Source organism: Gobio gobio (genome assembly GCF_949357685.1).
Source record: "Gobio gobio genome assembly, chromosome: 16".
Lineage (NCBI taxonomy): Eukaryota > Metazoa > Chordata > Actinopteri > Cypriniformes > Gobionidae > Gobio > Gobio gobio.
In genome coordinates, this window is record NC_137109.1 from 49,921,851 (window position 1) to 49,944,447 (window position 22,597).

The following is a 22,597-nucleotide window of genomic DNA, read 5'->3' on the forward strand; positions in this document are numbered from 1 at the left end:
CTGACCCAGACAGTGCGGTCTGTCATTTATTCTTACGATCACATGATTTTCATACACCAGAATCTTGAGGAAAACATTACAGAAGCCCTTGCATATGTATAAAGTAGGGCTGTCAAAAGATTAATCGCGATTAATCGCATCCAAAATAAAAGTTTGTGTTTACATAATATATATGTGTGTACTCTGTTAATTATTATTTATATATAAATACACACACATTCATGTATATATTTAAGAAATATTTGCATACATTTATATAATCTATAATATATATAAATATAAATGTTTTATATATAAAAATAATATTTTCTTCTTAAATATATACATGCTTGTGTGTGTGTATTTATATATAAATAATAATTAACAGAGTACACACACATATATTACGTAAACACAAACTTTTATTTTGGATGCGATTAATCGCGATTAATCTTTTGACAGCCCTAATATAAAGATCACACACACACACACACACACACACACATGATCTGGGACTTGAATACACAGCCGTGGACAGGAGACAAGCAGGACACATATACGTACAGTAGAAACAGACACATTAATAAAGGTTACATTATTCCTTTTAAAAAAAACTAAATCATAAAAACAAGTGCTTTGTCATAAAAACCACAAATTCACACAGGATTTTTTCTCGCATCATTACAGGGCCTATAATGTAAAATGCCATTGCATAAAGGTATAAAAATATATCGGCTCGCGCCGATAAGTTAAAACGATGCTGTTTATGTGCACAAAACGTCTATCCTCGACAAAAGTCACTGATTACGCCGGGAATCCAGTGCTTCTCCATAAGGTGCTCGGGCGGCTAAAGGCAATTAGGCAACGACCCCTCCTATGTACACATTCAGAATGGCTTGCGGATCACTCCCTGAATTGAAGCTCACAGGTCACACACACACACACACACACCGTGGGATGGTCCTGTGAGCGGGTAGGTCCAATGATAGTGTTCTCCACCTCAGCTGGACGAGGTTTGGGCTCAGCATCAGCAGCTCTTGACGGAGGATTTGGACACGTCTGAGGTTTTCATGATGACGCTGGCCCGGTTCTCGTGGGCCGCCGGCGGGCCCGAGGGTCCGGGGGTGAGGGGGGACGAGGGGAATGGGGCGGTCAGGAGGTTCCAGGACGTCCCGTCGGAGAAGGGGGCGGAGTCTCGGACCGTGGTTATCTTGAAGTTGGGTTTGTCGGGGGAAATGAAGGAGGACATGCCGGGCAGGGGCATCCGCGTCTTGTCTTCAAGTCCGAATAGTGCGGCCTGGATGCGCTGCAAACACAAAGCCGTGATTATCACACTAGAACAAACACTGATATTAAATATCAAATACTAATTTGTTAAAGGGTTAGTTCACCCAAAAATGAAAATTCTGTCATTAATTACTAACCCTCATGTCGTCAGACCTCCGTTCATCTTCAGACACAAATGAAGATATTTTAGTGTAAATCTGATGCTCTGAAAGGCCTCCATTGGCTCAATGCACTTTACACTCTCAAGACTCTTAAAAGACACTAAAGACTAAAGTTACAAAGTCCATCTCACTACAGTGGCTCTACAATAACTTTATCGAGTGACGAGAATAATTTTTGTGCGCAAAAAAACCCTAAATAACGACTTATATAGTGATGACGATTACAAAACACGGCATCATGAAGCTTCGAAGCGTTATGAATCAGTGAGTCGATTCAGTGGTTTGACACGCGATCCGAATCATGAATCGACTCACTGATTCATAACGCTTCGAAGCTTCATGATGCATTATTTTGAAATCGTCATCACTATATAAGTCGTTATTTAGGGGGTTTTTTGCGCACAAAAACTATTCTCGTCTCTTCATAAAGTTATTGTAGAGCCACTGTAGTGAGATGGACTTTGTAACGACGTCTTTAGTGTCTTTTAAGGGTCTTGAGAGTGTAAAGTTGAGCCAATGGAGGCCTTTCAGAGCATCAGATTTACACTAAAATATCTTCATTTGTGTCTGAAGATGAACGGAGGTCTGACGGGTGTCCAACCACATGAGGGGAAGTCATTAATGACAGAATTTTCATTTTTGGGTGAACTAACCCTTTAAGTAGTTTAGATACCACAGACCCCCAAATAGGAACCCCCATATATACATATATATATAATGACGATGAATATATAGGGGAGTGCGGGGTTAGTTGTAACACGCATGTTTTAACACATGTTTTAACACATGCCAGAATGACTAAACTTAGTGTATTTACTAGTTGCCATATCAACATTATTTAGAGAAAAAATAGCGGCAAAATTAAAAAAATCTCTGGAAGATATTACTATAGCAAAAGTAAACTTCTTACTTACTTATCTCAGTTTTTTGTGTTTATTTAAAATAAGACAAATCTGATATTATTGTAATCTTATATCTGTTATTTAACAGTTGAGATGGTTCTTTAATGCTGATCTAACAGCAGAAGACACGAGCCGTGGTTTAAATCCCAGTTGTGCAGATGGTGTGTGTGTTAACACTGCGTTACAATGAGCCCCTATTAGAAATATGCCATTATATTCTATACTTTTATGAATTCTTTTGAGAAACCATGAGAAAAGGGTGAATAATAACTGAGAGTTAATGTTCAGAAATGATTAATTATTATGATGTTTTGAACTCTGCTATATAGCTGTATTTAGCGATGTGTTTGTAGTCAAACTCAAAAATGCTTATATTTTTAATGATTAAAAAATGCCATTATTTTATTTTAAAAAGTTAATAATTGTATTTTGTTGACAAAATATTTTAGTTTGTCTTGTATATTTTTTATTATATCAGGTAACATTTTAAGCTGTTATTTGGTCATGTTACATTGAGCCCCACCACATGTTATAATGTACCCCACCTATGGGGCATGTTGTCACATTTCACTTCCATTCTTTCGGGGTAAATCAAGAAAAAAGTAAACACTGAATTAATGAAACAAAACCACATAATTGTGCTAGACATGTGTGCAATTAATGTGGGGAAAAATAAATCCTCTGAACCCCAAGTGGATTTACACAAACTGAGAAAGTCAAAAAGCGTTAGGTTGTGCCCCGCTCTCCCCAATATATATATTTCCCCCTATGTTAATACTATGAAAAATGTATGTATAAAATATTATTTAGTTTCTATTACTTAACATTATTCATTTTATTATTTATAAATATAATTATCTATTATTTAAAACCATTTGAATTCATTATTTTAATCAAAATCTATTGTAGCCTACATTTTTGTTTATTTTAGGCATTTTTATTTATTTATTTTAATACTTTTTTATTTAAATAAATAAATATTTTATTTTTGTTTATAAAAATATCGATTTATTGACTATAATCAAATATTTTTAGTTATGAATTTACTTTCATTTTATTTGTATAAAGTTTTATTTGGTTTTAAAATCAATTTGTATTTATTATTTTAAACAAAGTTTAGTTCAATCTATTATAATTATGTATTTAAATATTTTTTTATTAATTTTATTATTTAATAATGTTATTTTATTATTTACTGTTTTACATGTTTTTCAAATCAAATTTTTGTATTTATTATTTTAAACAAAAATTTGTTTAATCTATTATAATTATTTATTTATTTTAATACTTTTTATTTAAATAGATATAGTTTAAAATATCAAACTTTTTTAGTTATGAATTTACTTTCATTTTATTTATTTATTTTTTAACAGTTTTAAAATCCATTTGTATTTATTATTTAAACACAATTTAGTTTAATCTATTATGATTATTTTATTATTTGAAATTTTATTTGTTTATTTGAATACTTTTTTATTTAAATATGATTTTATTAAAATATCTATTTATTTATTGACTATAACCAAATGTTTTTAGTTATGTATTTACTTTCATTTTATTTTTATTATTAAATTTTTTACTTTTTTTACACGGTTTAAAAATCTATTTGCATTTATTATTTTAATCAAAATGTTGTTTATTTATTTATTGTAGGCATTTTTATTTATTTATTTTAATACTTTTTATATAAATAAAAAATATTTAAATGTTTTTTATTAAAATATCTATTTATTTATTTACTATAATCAAATATTTTTAGTTCTGATTTTTTTGTATTTTATTTTTATTATTATTTTTTTTTTTACACGGTTTTAAAATCTATTTGTATTCATATTTTAAACAACATTTAGTTTAATCTATTATAAGTATTTTTTTATTGTAGGCATTTTTATTCATTTATTTTAATATTTTTTATTTAAATGAATAAATAAACATTTGAATTTGTTTTTATTATAATATCTATTTATTTTATTATTAACTTTTTTACACGGTTTACAAATCAATTTGCATTTATTATTTTAATCAAAATTTAGTTTAATCAATTATATTTATTTATTTATTTAAATATATATATTAAAAATAAATATATATATATATATATATATATATATATATATATATATATATATATATATATATATATATATATATATATATATATATATATATATATATATATATATATATATATATATATATATATATATATATATATATATATTAAAATATCTATTTATTAATTTACTATAATCAAATGTTTTTAGTTATTTATTTACTTATTTTATTTGTTTTTACAACCCTTCGGCCCCCGGGAGTCCTGGTTTCCCAAACTGGGGTTTCTAAAAAGCTGGTTATTAATAAAAGTAACAAATAAGTAAAAATAAAATCTATAAATAATTCATTAAATAAAACACTTACTAAAAAAAGATGAAATATTGTCACGTGACCTGACATCTGAGAACTTTAAACATGCAGATGTGTAGTTAAATAATCTCAGTGAAGTGTGTGTGTGTGTGTGTGTGTGTGAGTTGTACAGTAACTGAGGGTCAGTGTCAGGACCAAGAGCACAAAGCTGATGGTTTACAATCTGTCAATATCATAACCAGGAAATATCAGTATATTTTCATGAATTACAACCTTGAGGCCATGTCATAATACACACACTTCCTTCTGTTCAGATGACGATAATCCCCGCCGCGCACACACACACACACACACACACACACACACACACACACGCTCTGCTCAGCATTTCCTCTCTGACACACAGCTTCATGCCTCTGATTGTTCTCAGGAGACGCTGGCCTCATGTTCAGGTCTTTCCGCCATTATTTACAGCTTCTGTTGTTTCTGCAGACAGAGTTACGACCACAGGCCGGCTATCATCAGGACCTGCCGCTTCCTGAGGCCAAACCTATCACAAAAACTCAACATGAGGACTAAAGATCTTCAAGTAGAGCTCAGAAATCCTCCATGTGAAGTCAAACATTACGCTAGACTTGTGGACATGACTCGAGGTGTTGATATCAGCAGCTGGTGTTTGTTAAACTAATGTAAGGACTTCAGTCATGCCACATTCATGGGACAGTCAAAGCTACAGGTGCTCAAGCTCCGCTATCAGGACAAACCCATCTCCTCAATCTCCTCAATCTGATCAATGAGTCAATGTGTGACTATAATAGTGTTTGAGTGCTCAGATCTCCTGCTGGAGAGGGTGAGGATGAGCAGAAGATGCTGGAGAACTGGAGAACGATGAGTTTAACTGCTCAGGACAAACAACAGACTCAAGAACAACCATCACAACACACACACACACACACACACAGCCGTAGTATAAATATGAGTTTGTTTTGACGTTTGTGCTTTTGCAGGTGAAGCGAATCCCCTCCCTCAGAGCCCAGATGAGCCGGACGCTGGCGGTCCTCGAGTGATGCTACGGGTGAATCAGAGTTTCTGTCTTCATTTCGACAGAAGTTCTCTAGCAAGCCGCAGCACATTTGCCGGAATTGCTTGCTCTTTCTCTTTTTTTCCCCTCGTCTCGTTTTGCATCAGAGATCTGAGGCACAGGAACTGAAAACAGGGGGTTGAGCGTGTCAGATTTACCCAGATGCACACTGGAACTCATGTGTGGACAGACACTGCGCGCTTGCAAACGGGAACTAGGAAAAGCCACAGTCTTTCAGGCATGAAATGTTAAACCACAAGACCAGGGAGAGAACAGGACTTGCCTGACTGGATTGTGCCAAGTGTAAAGTTTGGTGGAGGGGGGATTATGGGGTGGGGTTGTTTTTCAGGGGTTAGTTCCAGTGAAAGGAACTCTTATGGTGCGTTCAAACCGGACGCGAATAAATCACGCTATTCGCGTGAAGTTGGACGCTTGAACATTTTGAGTTTACTCGCTTCATTCACGCGTGACATTCACTTCACAACAGACGTGAGTTCTCCTCATGGGCGGGGCTTCTGCCAGCGGCTCGTCTCGTTGAGAAATGGCGGACATGGACGTCATTTTGGTTAAAAATCTACTGTTAATGTGACAAAACGTAGTTTTAAGACTTTTTCAGGCGATAATGTAGTGGTTTAAAGCTCAAATCTGTGGTTTATTTATAAAGAGAGCGCCTATTTGAACATGTGATCTGCCGTCTGCCGCTGGCTCTGATGTCTCTGTGGCGTCTCCAGCTATAATTCGTCTTGTGTAGATCTAACGGCCGATCTTTGCTCTCATGGATCTATAATTTGTTCCCTGGCAAATCGTTTAGGCTGAGGGCAAAGTGAAGTTTCATTACTTGTTTATTTTTAGGCTATTTAACTTTACGTTACCGTTGTAGCCGACTAGCACTGACTCTGAATGTTTGACTGAATTGTTTGCTTTATTTCATGTTTAGCTTATTATACCTTTTACTTATACTTTTGTATTATTGATCAAACATAAACTTGCATTTAACAAAAAGAGACTGGGTTGTGTTTCATGTCCTTTAATGTTATCACAGTGATAATCATATTGTCTGAACCAGATATTAATATACAGATTTTCTCCTCATTGTTGTCACTACTAGAGCAAGCTCCTGATTGGTTATCGCGGCGCGAATATCCGCCAAAGTTCAGATTTTTCAACGCACAAATCAAGTGTCAAATGCTCAGTTCGCTCAATTCGCGCCGCAGAATGTCTATTCGCGTCTTTGCATTGACTTAACATGTAAATCACTCGCGCGAATCGCGTCATTCGCGTCCGGTGTGAACGCACCATTAAATGCTTCACCAAGACATTTTGGACAATTTCATGCTCCTGTAACGGAGGTCAGCTAGTAGTCGCTGTGCGAGTAAACCTCACTCCTCTGATCTCAAGAGATGCTCTAGTGACTGACACTAGGGGTTGCAGCCTTTATTCTCCCTGTAAGAGCGTCCGACTCTCATGCCGGCGGACCCGGGTTCGAGTCCCGCTTGGAGCGGGTCATGCGAACAGGAGGGGTTACACATACTAAACAATGACAGTGAATCAAATCTATGCTAACACTCTACTATAGGAAAGGTCAGCAAATGTCACACTTTATATCAACTTTTAATGAAGAAATAACAATAATTGTCAGGTTTTGGAGGTTTAAGGCCGTTTTATTATCATCATCAGTATGATTATGGTCAGTCACAGTCTGATTGTGATATTATGTTTGAGTCAAACTCTGCTTTTATGAAACTAGAGTGAAAGACAAAGTGATAAGAAAAAGCATCTGTGGCTTTAGTGAAAAAGCCCAAAGAGGGAATCGCGGAAAATGCCTTGTTTTTAATACACTTTAATGTACTGTATGGAAAATAGTGTCTTAAATTAACTTGAGAGGAAATGAGATGCGCGGGTCAGCGTCTGATCTGACTCATGTTTGGAAGCGGTAGATCTTAAAGTGACAGCAGCACTGATGATTTCTGTCATTAATGTTCATCAAAGAACAACGGGGATAGAGAAAATTATAGCTTTAATGATGATCAATCTATATTTCACTTATTATTTATGCAGTTAAGAAAGGTGTTGATAACTTTCTGTGTAGGCTATGTCTAACAGCCATGGGTAAATATGACATTTATTATAATGGGTTTATGTAAAGATTGTTTTAAGTTAAATTAAAAGTTGTTTTTTAAAGCCTAATAAATGTTGAAATTGGGAGCTTTCAATTATACTGTAATGTAACGTCATTAATGTTTCATAGAGACATCAGTGATACTGGCCTTCATTCATAAAAACATGACAATACAACACATATTTAAAATATGCTGTCTTTAAATTGTTTCTACATTAATTTGGAGAGTAACTGAAATTATTACAATATCAAAATATTAAAAACTCTAATGTTTTTTAATTGGAAGTAATCATGATTAATTACAGAAAACAATGTGATAAAAAAAATTTTTTTATCAATTCACAGCACTAATATTTTGTTGTGACTTGAAGTACTTACACTGTGTTGGATTGACATGATTTAATCATGTACATTGGTTCCACATGAATCAATTAAGCTAAACAAACAATTTGTTCACATAATTTCAACATAATGGAATGAAGTAATTTTTAAGTAACCGAATTGAGTAGCCTCACAATGATTTTAATATGGCTCCCCAACAACAGTGGAGCACACGGGGGCTTGAGACCCTGCCTCTTTAATCAAAACACATGTTTATTTCTGTATATTTTTGTTGTCACTTGACTGATCTATGACGCTGTACTCAGTAGCTTTCATTATATTTGCCAGCAATAGCACATCATATATGTGTTAAGTGTGAAATGCTCTTTAATAACATGTGCTGAGTCAGTCCACAGCCTATGCAATCGCTCCGCTCTTCTCCACTATGGTAACCAGTGTAATTTAAATGGTTCTAATAATTCCAACATAATTAAACATTAAACACTAAAAAACAATATATAGTCTCCCCCTTTTCTCATTTTGCCCCAAAACACATAAAATGACACTTAATTTCAACAATTTTACGCTAGTCGTCAAGTCCCAAGCAAAGCATTCTGGGAACTACAGTTTCAGCAAAAATTATTTTCGAGTACTTAATTGGTTCACATTCACCCCAAATAATTTAATCTAGTAGATTGCACATTTTAGAGAATTACATTCATCGAAAGCAATTAAATCATGTTCAGAAGAGAAACACAAACTTGTTGCGTAGATCACAAATAATACGATTAAGTAAATTGGACAACATGTGTTTTCCTGTTTTTTCCAGTGCAGTGTTTGTCCTGAAAAATACTAATTTTAGTAATTTAAGGTCATTCCTATATTATGTTTTATGTTCTATTATATTAACATTAAACGCACACTCTTTTTACGACTAAAATAACAGTTAAGGGTAAAAAAAAAAGAATTCCCAAAAATTCAAACGGAATTTGGGAAAAATTAAAACTGATTTTATAGGGCCCTAGTAAAGCTCACTCCTCTGATGTCATGAGACGCTCTAGTGACTGACACTAGGGGTTGCAGTCTTTAGCCTCCTTGTTAGAGCGTCCGACTCTCATGCCGCCGGACCCGGGTTCGAATCCCGCTTGGAGCGGGGCGGTTCGAACAGGAGGGGTTACACTCCCAACTTTTTGGGACCAGTTTGGGGACGGCCCCTTCCTGTCCCAGTATGACTGACCAGTGCACAAAGCGTCTCCATAAAGACATGATGAGCGAGTTTGGTGTGGAGGAACTTGAGTCCTGACCTCGACCCGATTGAACACCTTTGGGATTAATTAGTGTGTGTGTGTGTGTGTGTGTGTGTGTGTGTGTGTGTGTGTGTGTGTGTGTGTGTGTAAAAACAACTGCACATCTTTCTATCCGTAACCTAAAAGCGGTTATGATTCAAATGCTTTGTAAGCACCAGGGCTCTGAACCGGTTCAAGGAACGAAAACGAAAACTGGAAACGAACGAAATTTTAAGAGGAACAAAAATGAAATCAAAATCAATTTGAATCGTTCTGAACAGAAACGTTAATTTGAAATGACCATTAACCGGTTAATAACGTTATTTTATCGTTCTCTTTAATATTTTTATTTGGCAGTGACCAATCATGAAATGAGTAGTCCAGCATGTGATGTGACGGATCAAGCGTGAGTGAAATGCCCCATCATCTATGAATCTACCGTCAGTATGAGCGCGCATTTTCATGCCTCAAGTACATTTCTTTCCACACTGAGGTCTACAATGAAAGCGCAGGTATTGGAGGACATTATTTTCGAACGTTTAAATAAGCAGAACGGACTTTAAGCTCAAATAGACTGATTTAGGCTAGTTTGTGGATTCTGTTTAAGCCTATTCAAGTAGGCTATAGCATCTATCAAACATTTTTCCTATAGTCTTTCAGATTGCCAATACAGCTCAATGTTTTCTATACGGTTGATGCTTCGTATTAAATGGTATGTTATATTGCATTAAATGATCAAGCTTTATTAGCTGACTGAATTTGATTATGGGATGCAAGGACGTGTTGCGCAGTGTTTGCTTTGAAATTACCAGTTGACGGTGCATTAATGGTTATCCAGTTTATTTATTCTTTATTCATGCAATTCTTAAAACAAGTCGTGTTGAAAAAAAGTTATGTACAAAGAATGTTATCTGAAAAGAATTAGGCATAAGAGCCACTTTCGATTGTCTAACGCTCCATTAAAACAGGTCTGCTGTTTATGCTTTGTAATTAATGCATGTATTTCTGGTTTTAAAAATGTTATGAAATAAATATTCAAGTTTAATTACCATGCGTTATATCATTATTGAGTGAAAATAAGTCTATTTATACATATTTGTTTAAAGTATAGGCTAAATTAAAATAACGTTATTAACCGGTATTTTTTCAAATCAAACCGTTTTCGGAACAGTAATGTCTAATGAGGAACGCAAAAACGGAAACGCTATAATATCGATTCTGCTCGGAGTGAACCGATTGATATTTTTTTCAGTTTTTAAGCCCTGGTAAGCACCAAAATAGATTTACATATTGAGGTACAGTTGATTTATACGGATCTGGCACGCTTGTACAAGACTAATTACAAAACAATACACTCAGGAAATGAGTAGTTTACTCAGAAACCGCTGTGACATCGCTCAGAGAGGACTGATCATTTAGACTAATCCAGTGGTCGAAGTGGCCTGAGCAAACAGCTGAACAAGCACTGGCGGCGTTTTAAATGTAACAAACAGCCAGTGAAAACTTGTAGAAAGCCTTTCACAGACCCAAGACAAACACAAACGTACTCTTGCTCATATGCAAATGCACATTTTTGGCATGTGATGCTGTGTGTTAACAAGCATACTTCAGTACCAGAGGGCGAGAGAGCTTCCTATAAATGCCTGTGCCATCAAACCGATCAGATATAAACATGTAAACACGAACATGCTCAGCAAGATCCTCCTCAAACTGCTGCATTTACAGCTGAGCTGAAAGACTCATAGATAGAAACATGACGTTTACGGGATAGTGCCTCTTGTGGCAATGCTGAGAATGCCACATGTATTTTATGATATTTGTGCCTATTTGTTTTCAATTCATGTAATCTTGAATCTGAATATCTTCCCCTCTTCTCTGATGATGAGGGCGGGACCACCTGTCACTCACATGAGATCAGCCAATAGCAAACCACAACCATCCAATCAATTCCCCACAGACTAAATCAAGCCCCGCCCTACATTTGTTCTTGTTTGAGAAGCGTTTCACACGGATATACCTTCATTATGATTTGACGTTTTTAACTTTAGTTAGTGTGTAATGTTGTTGTTGGAGCATAAACAACAACTGCAAAGTTACGACACTCAAGAGTTCAAAGCAAAGGGAGATATTTTATTTTACAGAAATCTCTTTTTAAGGACAACACAGAGATTTCACAGAGGATTCACAGAGACTAGAGCTTGTTATTTTTAACCCGAACATGCTCACCTGTACAATTCAGAAGCGCACTTTTATTCTTCTTAAACATAAAACTGAATTCACAGAGATCAGAGCTGTATCATTAGAGACAACGTGTAACGTCCTAACCAGCACATTCACAAAATATAACGTGCGGTATTTACAGGTTCTGAAGTCAAACAGTTGCAAAATCTACTCGCTGTGTGAGGTTCTACACACTTCAATTGTTGTTGTCGTTTAACCAAACTAGTGCAAGCTCTAAAGGCTCCGCCCTATTCTGAAAAGGGGGCAGGGAGCCGCAGCTCATTTGCATTTAAAGAGACACACACAAAACAGCTTGTTTTTGCGGCCACCCAAATCGGAGCTTTCAAAACATCCTATAATTAACAAGCCATGGTGTATTTTGAGCTGAAACTTCACAGACACACTCTGAAGACACCTGGGACTTATATTACATCTTGTGTAAAGGGCCCTGAAGCTGTTGCAATAAACAAACATGTACACAAAAGGATTCTGGGAAGCACTCTTCTTTTGGTTATTTCTTTTGGCCACTATCACATACGTGAAAACAATGGTGTTCTGTTACCGAGCTCCACACAGGGAAATAGTTTGGATGTGTTTAGCACATACCTCTTTGGAGTCTTCCTCACTGGCGCTGTCTGTATCGCTCTCTGCTGGAAGACGGAGAGAAAGAAAAGCGGTCAGACTGACTCAGCAGGGATTTCCTGACAGACAGGTTATCGTGTATGGGTGGATAAAACAATGCACGGGATCATCGGATCAAAAAATACTCAACGGCTCATTTTGGCTACTTAACCCTTCCAGGTTTGACTGTTTTGACTGAGAGATACAGTATCCTCAGGGCCAGTCATTATTTATAATATTTTAGATGAGGAAATATAGTTTAAAAAGGAGCCATTGTGTGTTTTTTCACATGTTCATCTCTCTTTAGTGTGTAATGTTGCCGTTTGAGCATGAAAAAACTCCCTCAACGTCACAATATTCCTCATTTAATAATTCATACGCAGAATAATGGGGCCTGGTTGAGTTAGTTAGTAGTGTGTTGAAACTGGTGATTATTTCGCAAAACACTTGACCAATCACAACACACTGCTCCAGCCAATCAGAGCACAGTGTGCTTTCCAGAAGGAGGGGCTTCATAGAGACAGGAACTAAACAGAGCGTTACTGACAGACTGGGAAGAGAGGAGCCGCAACAATGGAGAATATGAGGAAAATAATCAACATTAAACCTGCTCTAGTACAGCCCAAACACACATCAAGACTCTGGAAAAGGGCATAACATGGTCTCTTTAAATTGCACCAAGAGTTGTGGAGATACTGGACAATATAAATCATAAAACCAAAAGTCTGGCATTGTGTTTGTGTTTACCATGTATGACTTGAGCAAGACATTTCATGCTGTAAAACCACACGCTTTCAGCCCCAGGCACAAAAAGGATTGTTGATTGGAAAACACAACAGGACATGAGTCAACATTCCCGGCTGTGTGCAAACACACTGACAAGAGGTAATGTACGGTAAATTTCACGCAACTAAAACAAGTTTTCATAAGCCAAGCCCCACAATTCCAGCAATGCTCAGAGTTCAGCTCATGTTCAACACGCAGATAAAGGATTTTCAACTGCTCTGCGAAGTCATTTGCATTCTTTACTCTTAACTGGCTCCCATAGGGAAAAGGGTAAAACAGCAGCACTTATAGCAGGAAATGCTGTAACTGTAATCTGGCAGTGGTGTGGTCTTAGACCACTTCAGTTTCAGAGCGGTCTGTGCCATACTCGGAAACAGTTTCATAAGATAAATGTATTACTCATATTTACATTTAGGGATTTGAATAAACTTCTAACCCAGAGTATTAAAGTCCCCATGAAACCAATTTTTGTATCCATACACATCATTATTGTTTTATATTGGTAATCTTGAATCAGAATAACAGCAACTTCTCTTCTCTGATGACGAGGGCGGGGCCACCTGTCACTCACATGAGATCAGCCAATAGCAAACCACAACCATCCAATCAATTCCCCACACACAAAATCAAGCCCCGCCCTACATTTGTTCTTGTTTGAGAAGCGTTTCACTCAGGTATACGGCATAATAGAGAAGAAAAGACGAGCGCAACTTCAGTTTCAAGACTTTAAAGTGTAACATTTAATTGGTTTGTGCTACCAACATGATTTGTGCAATTATTAGTGCTGTCGATCAATAAAAAAAATCACTTATTGATCGCATCAACATTAAGGTTTTTAATATAATCAATTAGACATTTTCGCCAATAAAATGGATGTAAAAATCCCATAGTTACAATAAATGATATTATAGAAACCTACCAAAATACCCGAGCAACAATCCAAACAACAATACAAAAAACGCGTCTTTGCGTCTAAAAACATGCTCAGAAACGGCTTTTAACAAGTCTTGTGCTTTTGAGACGTGATGCAATAACAGAAATAGCCAAACAGTTTTGACATAAATTAAAAAATACATATATAATAAATAAAAAACCCGGGTCGCTGCTCAGAGTACGACAAATAAAACAGTTGCAATGCTTGTAGTGCATATATATATATATATATATATATATATATATATATATATATATATATATATATATATATATATATATATATATATATATATATATATATATATATATATATATATATATATATATATATATATATATAAATATATAAAAATAAATCAAATTAAAAATTAAACATAAATTGTTTTTCATAAATGTATTTAATAAGAACACAAAGTAATTTGTACCTTTTCATTATGTTTAGATTTTATAAAATTAGTCGAAAGATTTTTTCAAGAATACATTTTTGTAATTGCATTTTTTTTAACAATCCACTCACCTAATTTAATATATATTTTTGTCATAGCTTATGATTATATATTTTTATCAATTTATTGTTTTTTCTATAATGAGTGTGTACTTAGTGGATTCTGGATTGTGTTTAACAAATAAAAGAGTGACTATTAGTTCCACAAACACAGACGTACAGATATTCTATAGTGATGTAGAAATATATGAATGATAGATTTATAACCCTTTTATTTTGCCAGTTTGTTGTGCTTGTTTCAGTTATTTACTGAATTGAATATTTATTTAAATATTTAAAGGTGTTAGCTGTAATCTTACACTGCAAAGTGATAACTTAAAAGGGATTAAATTCATAATTATTTAATGATCGACGCACACAAAAAAAATTTATGACAAAGCCCTAAAACTTACAATTAATTGGTAAAATGGCCACCTCCACCTCATTTTGAGACAATGTCATTTATTTATTTATTATTTATAATATGTTCATGTTGTGGCAAAAAGGTTTTGTTAATTTTGGCCAAGTTCGGATTGATGCCATTCCTGAGTGTCTGCTGGTGCACCTCTCTCCAAAAAGCACAACCAGTTTTATTAATAATGTTACGCTGAGTGAGAAGTGTTACCAGAATATGGATTTTAAAACATATGGTATCGAAACTGAGTTATCGAAATTGGCACTGGATCGAAAGATTTTGAACAATACCCAGCCCTACAGATAAATCATTTATAACACACACTACAATATTACATAAAAAAAAAAAGAAGAATGGTCAGTTTTGATTTCATGGTGACTTTTAACCAAACACTAAATACAGGAACACAAAGAACAGCTTGGCAAGCCGAGCACATCCCACTCACAAGATGTAACATTAGCAATCTAAGTGAATTAACTTGCAAACCTCGTCCATTACAGCATGAAGTGGGTCAGACTTCTATAACACAATGAGTGACGAGCACATGTTCTCACCTCAGCGTTACATATTAACTCAGAGGAACGGCTGTCCTTGAGACCAGGGGCTGATCTGGCATGGACATTGAGCAACACGGCATACACACACACACATCTCAACGCCTCAAACCACGCTTCACGAGGAGAGCCATCTCGCAATCTGATTTAAATTAACAAGGACAGCAGTTACACTGCAAAAATCTGCTCAAACATCTAAACATTGTTCAAATCAAGACACATTTTACTTCAGAAACAAATTAAAAATCAAGTGATGTTTAAAACAAGGGTCAGAAAAATAAACATGAAAATTCAAAGGGAAAACAACAGTATTTTTCTGACCCCATTGGCAGAGATTTTATCCATACTCACTTATTTCTGATAGATTTTTCAGAAAACAAGAATACAAATATTATGTGATTTTGCTTCTCAGATAAATGTATCCTGATTTAAGGATTACAGGATTACAATAAAATTAGTTTATGCCAAAAACAAATGTCATTCTGACCCGAAACTATTTTCAGACTTAATATATCAAGTTATATTTCTTCTCAAGTAAACGTATCTTGATCTAAAAAAAATTCTAATTCTTGTTCTGCTCAATTATGGCAAGAAAGTGCATCTATCCATCATAAAAGAGCATATATCCATCATAAAAGTGCATCCATCCATCATAAAAGTGCATCCATCCATCATAAAAGTGAATCTATCCATCATAAAAGTGCATCCATCCATCATAAAAGTGCATCTATCCATCATAAAAGTGCATCTATCCATCATAAAAGTGCATCCATCCATCATAAAAGTGCATCTATCCATCATAAAAGTGCATCCATCCATCATAAAAGTGAATCTATCCATCATAAAAGTGCATCCATCCATCATAAAAGTGCATCCATCCATCATAAAAGTGCATCTATCCATCATAAAAGTGCATCTATCCATAATAAAAGTGCATCTATCCATCATAAAAGTGCATCTATCCATCATAAAAGTGCATCTATCCATCATAATAGTGAATCTATCCATCATAAAACTGCATCTATCCATCATAAAAGTGCATCCATCCATCATAAAAGTGCATCTATCCATAATAAAAGTGCATCTATCCATCATATAAGTGCATCTATCCATAATAAAAGTGCATCTATCCATCATAAAAGTGCATCTATCCATCATAAAAGTGCATCTATCCATCATAAAAGTGCATCTATCCATCATAAAAGTGCATCTATCCATCATAAAAGTGCATCCATCCATCATCAAAGTGCATCTATCCATCATAAAAGTGCATCTATCCATCATAAAAGTGCATCTATCCATCATAAAAGTGCATGCATCTATCCATCATAATAGTGCATCTATCCATCATAAAAGTGCATCCATCCATCATAAAAGTGCATCTATCCATCATAAAAGTGCATCTATCCATCATAAAAGAGCATCTATCCATCATAAAAGAGCATCTATCCATCATAATAGTGCATCTATCCATCATAAAAAGTGCATCTATCATCATAAAAGTGCATCCATCCATCATAAAAGTGCATCTATCCATCATAAAAGCACATCTATCCATCATAAAAGTGCATCTATCCATCATAAAAGTGCATCTATCCATCATAAAAGAGCATCTATCCATCATAATAGTGCATCTATCCATCATAATAGTGAATCTATCCATCATAAAACTGCATCTATCCATCATAAAAGTGCATCCATCCATCATAAAAGTGCATCTATCCATAATAAAAGTGCATCTATCCATCATATAAGTGCATCTATCCATAATAAAAGTGCATCTATCCATCATAAAAGTGCATCTATCCATCATAAAAGTGCATCTATCCATCATAAAAGTGCATCCATCCATCATCAAAGTGCATCTATCCATCATAAAAGTGCATCTATCCATCATCAAAGCGCATCTATCCATCATAAAAGTGCATCTATCCATCATAATAGTGCATCTATCCATCATAAAAGTGCATCCATCCATCATAAAAGTGCATCTATCCATCATAAAAGTGCATCTATCCATCATAAAAGTGCATCTATCCATCATAAAAGAGCATCTATCCATCATAAAAGAGCATCTATCCATCATAATAGTGCATCTATCCATCATAAAAAGTGCATCTATCATCATAAAAGTGCATCCATCCATCATAAAAGTGCATCTATCCATCATAAAAGCACATCTATCCATCATAAAAGTGCATCTATCCATCATAAAAGTGCATCTATCCATCATAAAAGAGCATCTATCCATCATAATAGTGCATCTATCCATCATAAAAGTGAATCTATCCATCATAAAAGCGCATCTATCCATCATAAAAGTGCATCTATCATCATAAAAGTGCATACATCCATCATAAAAGTGATTCTATCCATCATAAAAGCACATCTATCCATCATAAAAGTGCATCTATCCATCATAAAAGTGCATCTATCCATCATAAAAGTGCATGCATCTATCCATCATAAAAGTGCATCCATCCATCATAAAAGTGCATCTATCCATCATAAAAGTGCATCCATCCATCATAAAAGTGCATCCATCCATCATAAAAGTGCATCTATCCATCATAAAAGTGCATCTATCCATCATAATAGTGCATCTATCCATCATAATAGTGCATCTATCCATCATAAAAGTGCATCTATCCATCATAAAAGTGCATCTATCCATCATAATAGTGCATCTATCCATCACAATAGTGCATCTATCCATCATAAAAGGGCATCTATCCATAATAAAAGTGCATCTATCATCATAAAAGCGCATCTATCCATCATAAAAGTTTATCTATCCATCATAATAGTGCATCTATCCATCATAAAAGGGCATCTATCATCATAAAAGGGCATCTATCCATCATAATAGTGCATCTATCCATCATAATAGTGCATCTATCCATCATAATAGTTTATCTATCATCATAAAAGGGCATCTATCCATCATAAAAGTGCATCTATCCATCATAAAAGTGCATCTATCCATCATAAAAGTGCATCTATCCATCATAAAAGAGCATCTATTTATCATAATAGTGCATCTATTCATCATAATAGTGCATCTATCCATCATAAAAGTGCATCTATCCATTATAAAAGTGCATCTATCCATTATAATAGTGCATCTATCCATTATAATAGTGCATCTATCCATTATAAAAGTGCATCTATCCATTATAATAGTGCATCTATCCATTATAAAAGTGCATCTATCCATTATAATAGTGCATCTATCCATTATAATAGTGCATCTATCCATTATAATAGTGCATCTATCCATTATAATAGTGCATCTATCCATTATAAAAGTGCATCGATCCATCATAAAAGTGCATCTGTCCATCATAAAAGTGCATCCATCCATTATAAAAGTGCATCTATCCATTATAATAGTGCATCTATCCATTATAATAGTGAATCTATCCATCATAAACGTGCATCTATTCATAATAAAAGTGCATCTATCCATCATAAAAGTGCATCTATCCATTATAATAGTGCATCTATCCATTATAATAGTGAATCTATCCATCATAAACGTGCATCTATTCATAATAAAAGTGCATCTATCCATCATAAAAGTGCATCTATCCATCATAAAAGTGCATCTATCCATCATAATAGTGCATCTATCCATCATAAAAGTGCATCTATCCATCATAATAGTGTATCTATCCATCATAAAACTGCATCTATCCATCATAAAAGTGCATCCATCCATAATAAAAGTGCATCTATCCATCATAAAAGTGCATCTATCCATTATAAAAGTGCATCTATCCATTATAATAGTGCATCTATCCATTATAATAGTGCATCTATCCATTATAATAGTGCATCTATCCATTATAATAGTGCATCTATCCATTATAAAAGTGCATCGATCCATCATAAAAGTGCATCTGTCCATCATAAAAGTGCATCTATCCATTATAAAAGTGCATCTATCCATTATAATAGTGCATCTATCCATTATAATAGTGCATCTATCCATTATAATAGTGAATCTATCCATCATAAACGTGCATCTATTCATAATAAAAGTGCATCTATCCATCATAAAAGTGCATCTATCCATCATAATAGTGCATCTATCCATCATAAAAGTGCATCTATCCATCATAATAGTGTATCTATCCATCATAAAACTGCATCTATCCATCATAAAAGTGCATCCATCCATAATAAAAGTGCATCTATCCATCATAAAAGTGCATCTATCCATTATAATAGTGCATCTATCCATTATAATAGTGCATCTATCCATTATAATAGTGCATCTATCCATTATAAAAGTGCATCGATCCATCATAAAAGTGCATCTGTCCATCATAAAAGTGCATCTATCCATTATAAAAGTGCATCTATCCATTATAATAGTGCATCTATCCATTATAATAGTGCATCTATCCATTATAATAGTGCATCTATCCATTATAATAGTGAATCTATCCATCATAAACGTGCATCTATTCATAATAAAAGTGCATCTATCCATCATAAAAGTGCATCTATCCATCATAATAGTGCATCTATCCATCATAAAAGTGCATCTATCCATCATAATAGTGTATCTATCCATCATAAAACTGCATCTATCCATCATAAAAGTGCATCCATCCATAATAAAAGTGCATCTATCCATCATAAAAGTGCATCTATCCATTATAAAAGTGCATCTATCCATTATAATAGTGCATCTATCCATTATAATAGTGCATCTATCCATTATAAAAGTGCATCTATCTATCCATTATAATAGTGCATCTATCCATTATAATAGTGCATCTATCCATTATAATAGTGAATCTATCCATCATAAACGTGCATCTATTCATAATAAAAGTGCATCTATCCATTATAATAGTGCATCTATCCATTATAATAGTGCATCTATCCATTATAATAGTGCATCTATCCATTATAATAGTGAATCTATCCATCATAAACGTGCATCTATTCATAATAAAAGTGCATCTATCCATTATAATAGTGCATCTATCCATTATAATAGTGCATCTATCCATTATAATAGTGCATCTATCCATTATAAAAGTGCATCTATCCATTATAATAGTGCATCTATCCATTATAATAGTGCATCTATCCATTATAATAGTGCATCTATCCATTATAATAGTGAATCTATCCATCATAAACGTGCATCTATTCATAATAAAAGTGCATCTATCCATAATAAAAGTGCATCTATCCATCATAAAAGTGCATCTATCCATCATAATAGTGCATCTATCCATCATAAAAGTGCATCTATCCATCATAATAGTGTATCTATCCATCATAAAAGTGCATCTGTCCATCATAAAAGTGCATCCATCCATAATAAAAGTGCATCTATCCATCATAAAAGTGCATCTATCCATCATAAAAGTGCATCTATCCATCATAAAAGTGCATCTATCCATCATAATAGTGAATCTATCCATCATAAAAGTGCATCCATCCATCATAAAAGTGCATCTATCCATCATAATAGTGCATCTATCCATCATAAAAGTGCATCCATCCATCATAAAAGTGCATCTATCCATCATAAAAGCGCATCTATCCATCATAAAAGTGCATCTATCCATCATCAAAGTGCATCTATCCATCATAAAAGTGCATCTATACATCATAAAAGTGCATCTATTCATCATAAAAGTGCATCTATCCATCATAAAAGTGCATCTATCCATCATAAAAGTGCATCTATCCATCATCAAAGTGCATCTATCCATCATAAAAGTGCATCTATTCATCATAAAAGTGCATCTATCCATCATAATAGTGAATCTATCCATCATAAAAGTGCATCCATCCATCATAAAAGTGCATCTATCCATCATAATAGTGCATCTATCCATCATAAAAGTGCATCTATCCATCATAATAGTGAATCTATCCATCATAAAAGTGCATCCATCCATCATAAAAGTGCATCTATCCATCATAATAGTGCATCTATTCATCATAATAGTGCATCCATCCATCATAAAAGTGCATCTATCCATCATAATAGTGCATCTATTCATCATAAAAGTGCATCTATCCATCATAAAAGCGCATCTATCCATCATCAAAGTGCATCTATCCATCATAAAAGTGCATCTATCCATCATCAAAGTGCATCTATTCATCATAAAAGTGCATCTATTCATCATAAAAATGCATCTATCCATCATAAAAGTGCATCTATTAATCATAATAGTGCATCCATCCATCATAAAAGTGCATCTATCCATCATAATAGTGCATCTATTCATCATAAAAGTGCATCTATCCATCATAAAAGCGCATCTATCCATCATAAAAGTGCATCCATCCATCATAAAAGTGCATCTATCCATCATAATAGTGCATCTATCCATCATAAAAGTGCATCTATCCATCATAATAGTGAATCTATCCATCATAAAAGTGCATCCATCCATCATAAAAGTGCATCTATCCATCATAATAGTGCATCTATTCATCATAATAGTGCATCCATCCATCATAAAAGTGCATCTATCCATCATAATAGTGCATCTATTCATCATAAAAGTGCATCTATCCATCATAAAAGCGCATCTATCCATCATCAAAGTGCATCTATCCATCATAAAAGTGCATCTATCCATCATCAAAGTGCATCTATTCATCATAAAAGTGCATCTATTCATCATAAAAATGCATCTATTTACCCCCGGAGCCGTGTTATATGATGGATAGATGCACTTTTATGATGGATAAATGCACTTTTATGATGAATAGATGCACTATTATGATGGATAAATGCACTTTTATGATGAATAGATGCACTATTATGATGGATAGATGCACTTTATGATGGATAGATGCACTTTTATGATGGATGGATGCACTTTTATGATGAATAGATGCACTTTTATGATGGATGGATGCACTTTTATGATGAATAGATGCACTTTTATGATGGATAGATGCACTTTATGATGAATAGATGCACTTTTATGATGGATGGATGCACTTTTATGGACTTCACTCCCATTCTAAAGCTTGGAAGAGTCCGGACATTTATTAATATACTGTAACCTTACACTGATTGTGTAAGGATGTA

The 22,597-nt window shown here is 34.3% G+C and overlaps 1 protein-coding gene across 2 annotated transcripts in view; it reads right to left on the bottom strand.

Moving 5' to 3' along the window:
- Nucleotides 1–385: 385 nt before the first annotated feature.
- The window catches only part of irf2b (interferon regulatory factor 2b), a 49,604-nt gene continuing 27,392 nt past the window's right edge, over nucleotides 386–22,597 (bottom strand). The window contains exons 8-9 of one of the 2 annotated variants that reach the window (XM_079839046.1): nucleotides 12,327–12,370; nucleotides 386–1,285 (exon numbers count right to left, since the gene is read on the bottom strand). In XM_079839046.1, coding sequence (XP_079695172.1) covers nucleotides 1,007–1,285; nucleotides 12,327–12,370 — 323 coding nt within the window. In that variant the 3' untranslated portion in view covers nucleotides 386–1,006. The remainder of the gene's footprint in view (nucleotides 1,286–12,326; nucleotides 12,371–22,597) is intronic. The other variant, XM_079839047.1, reaches the window with a different exon arrangement.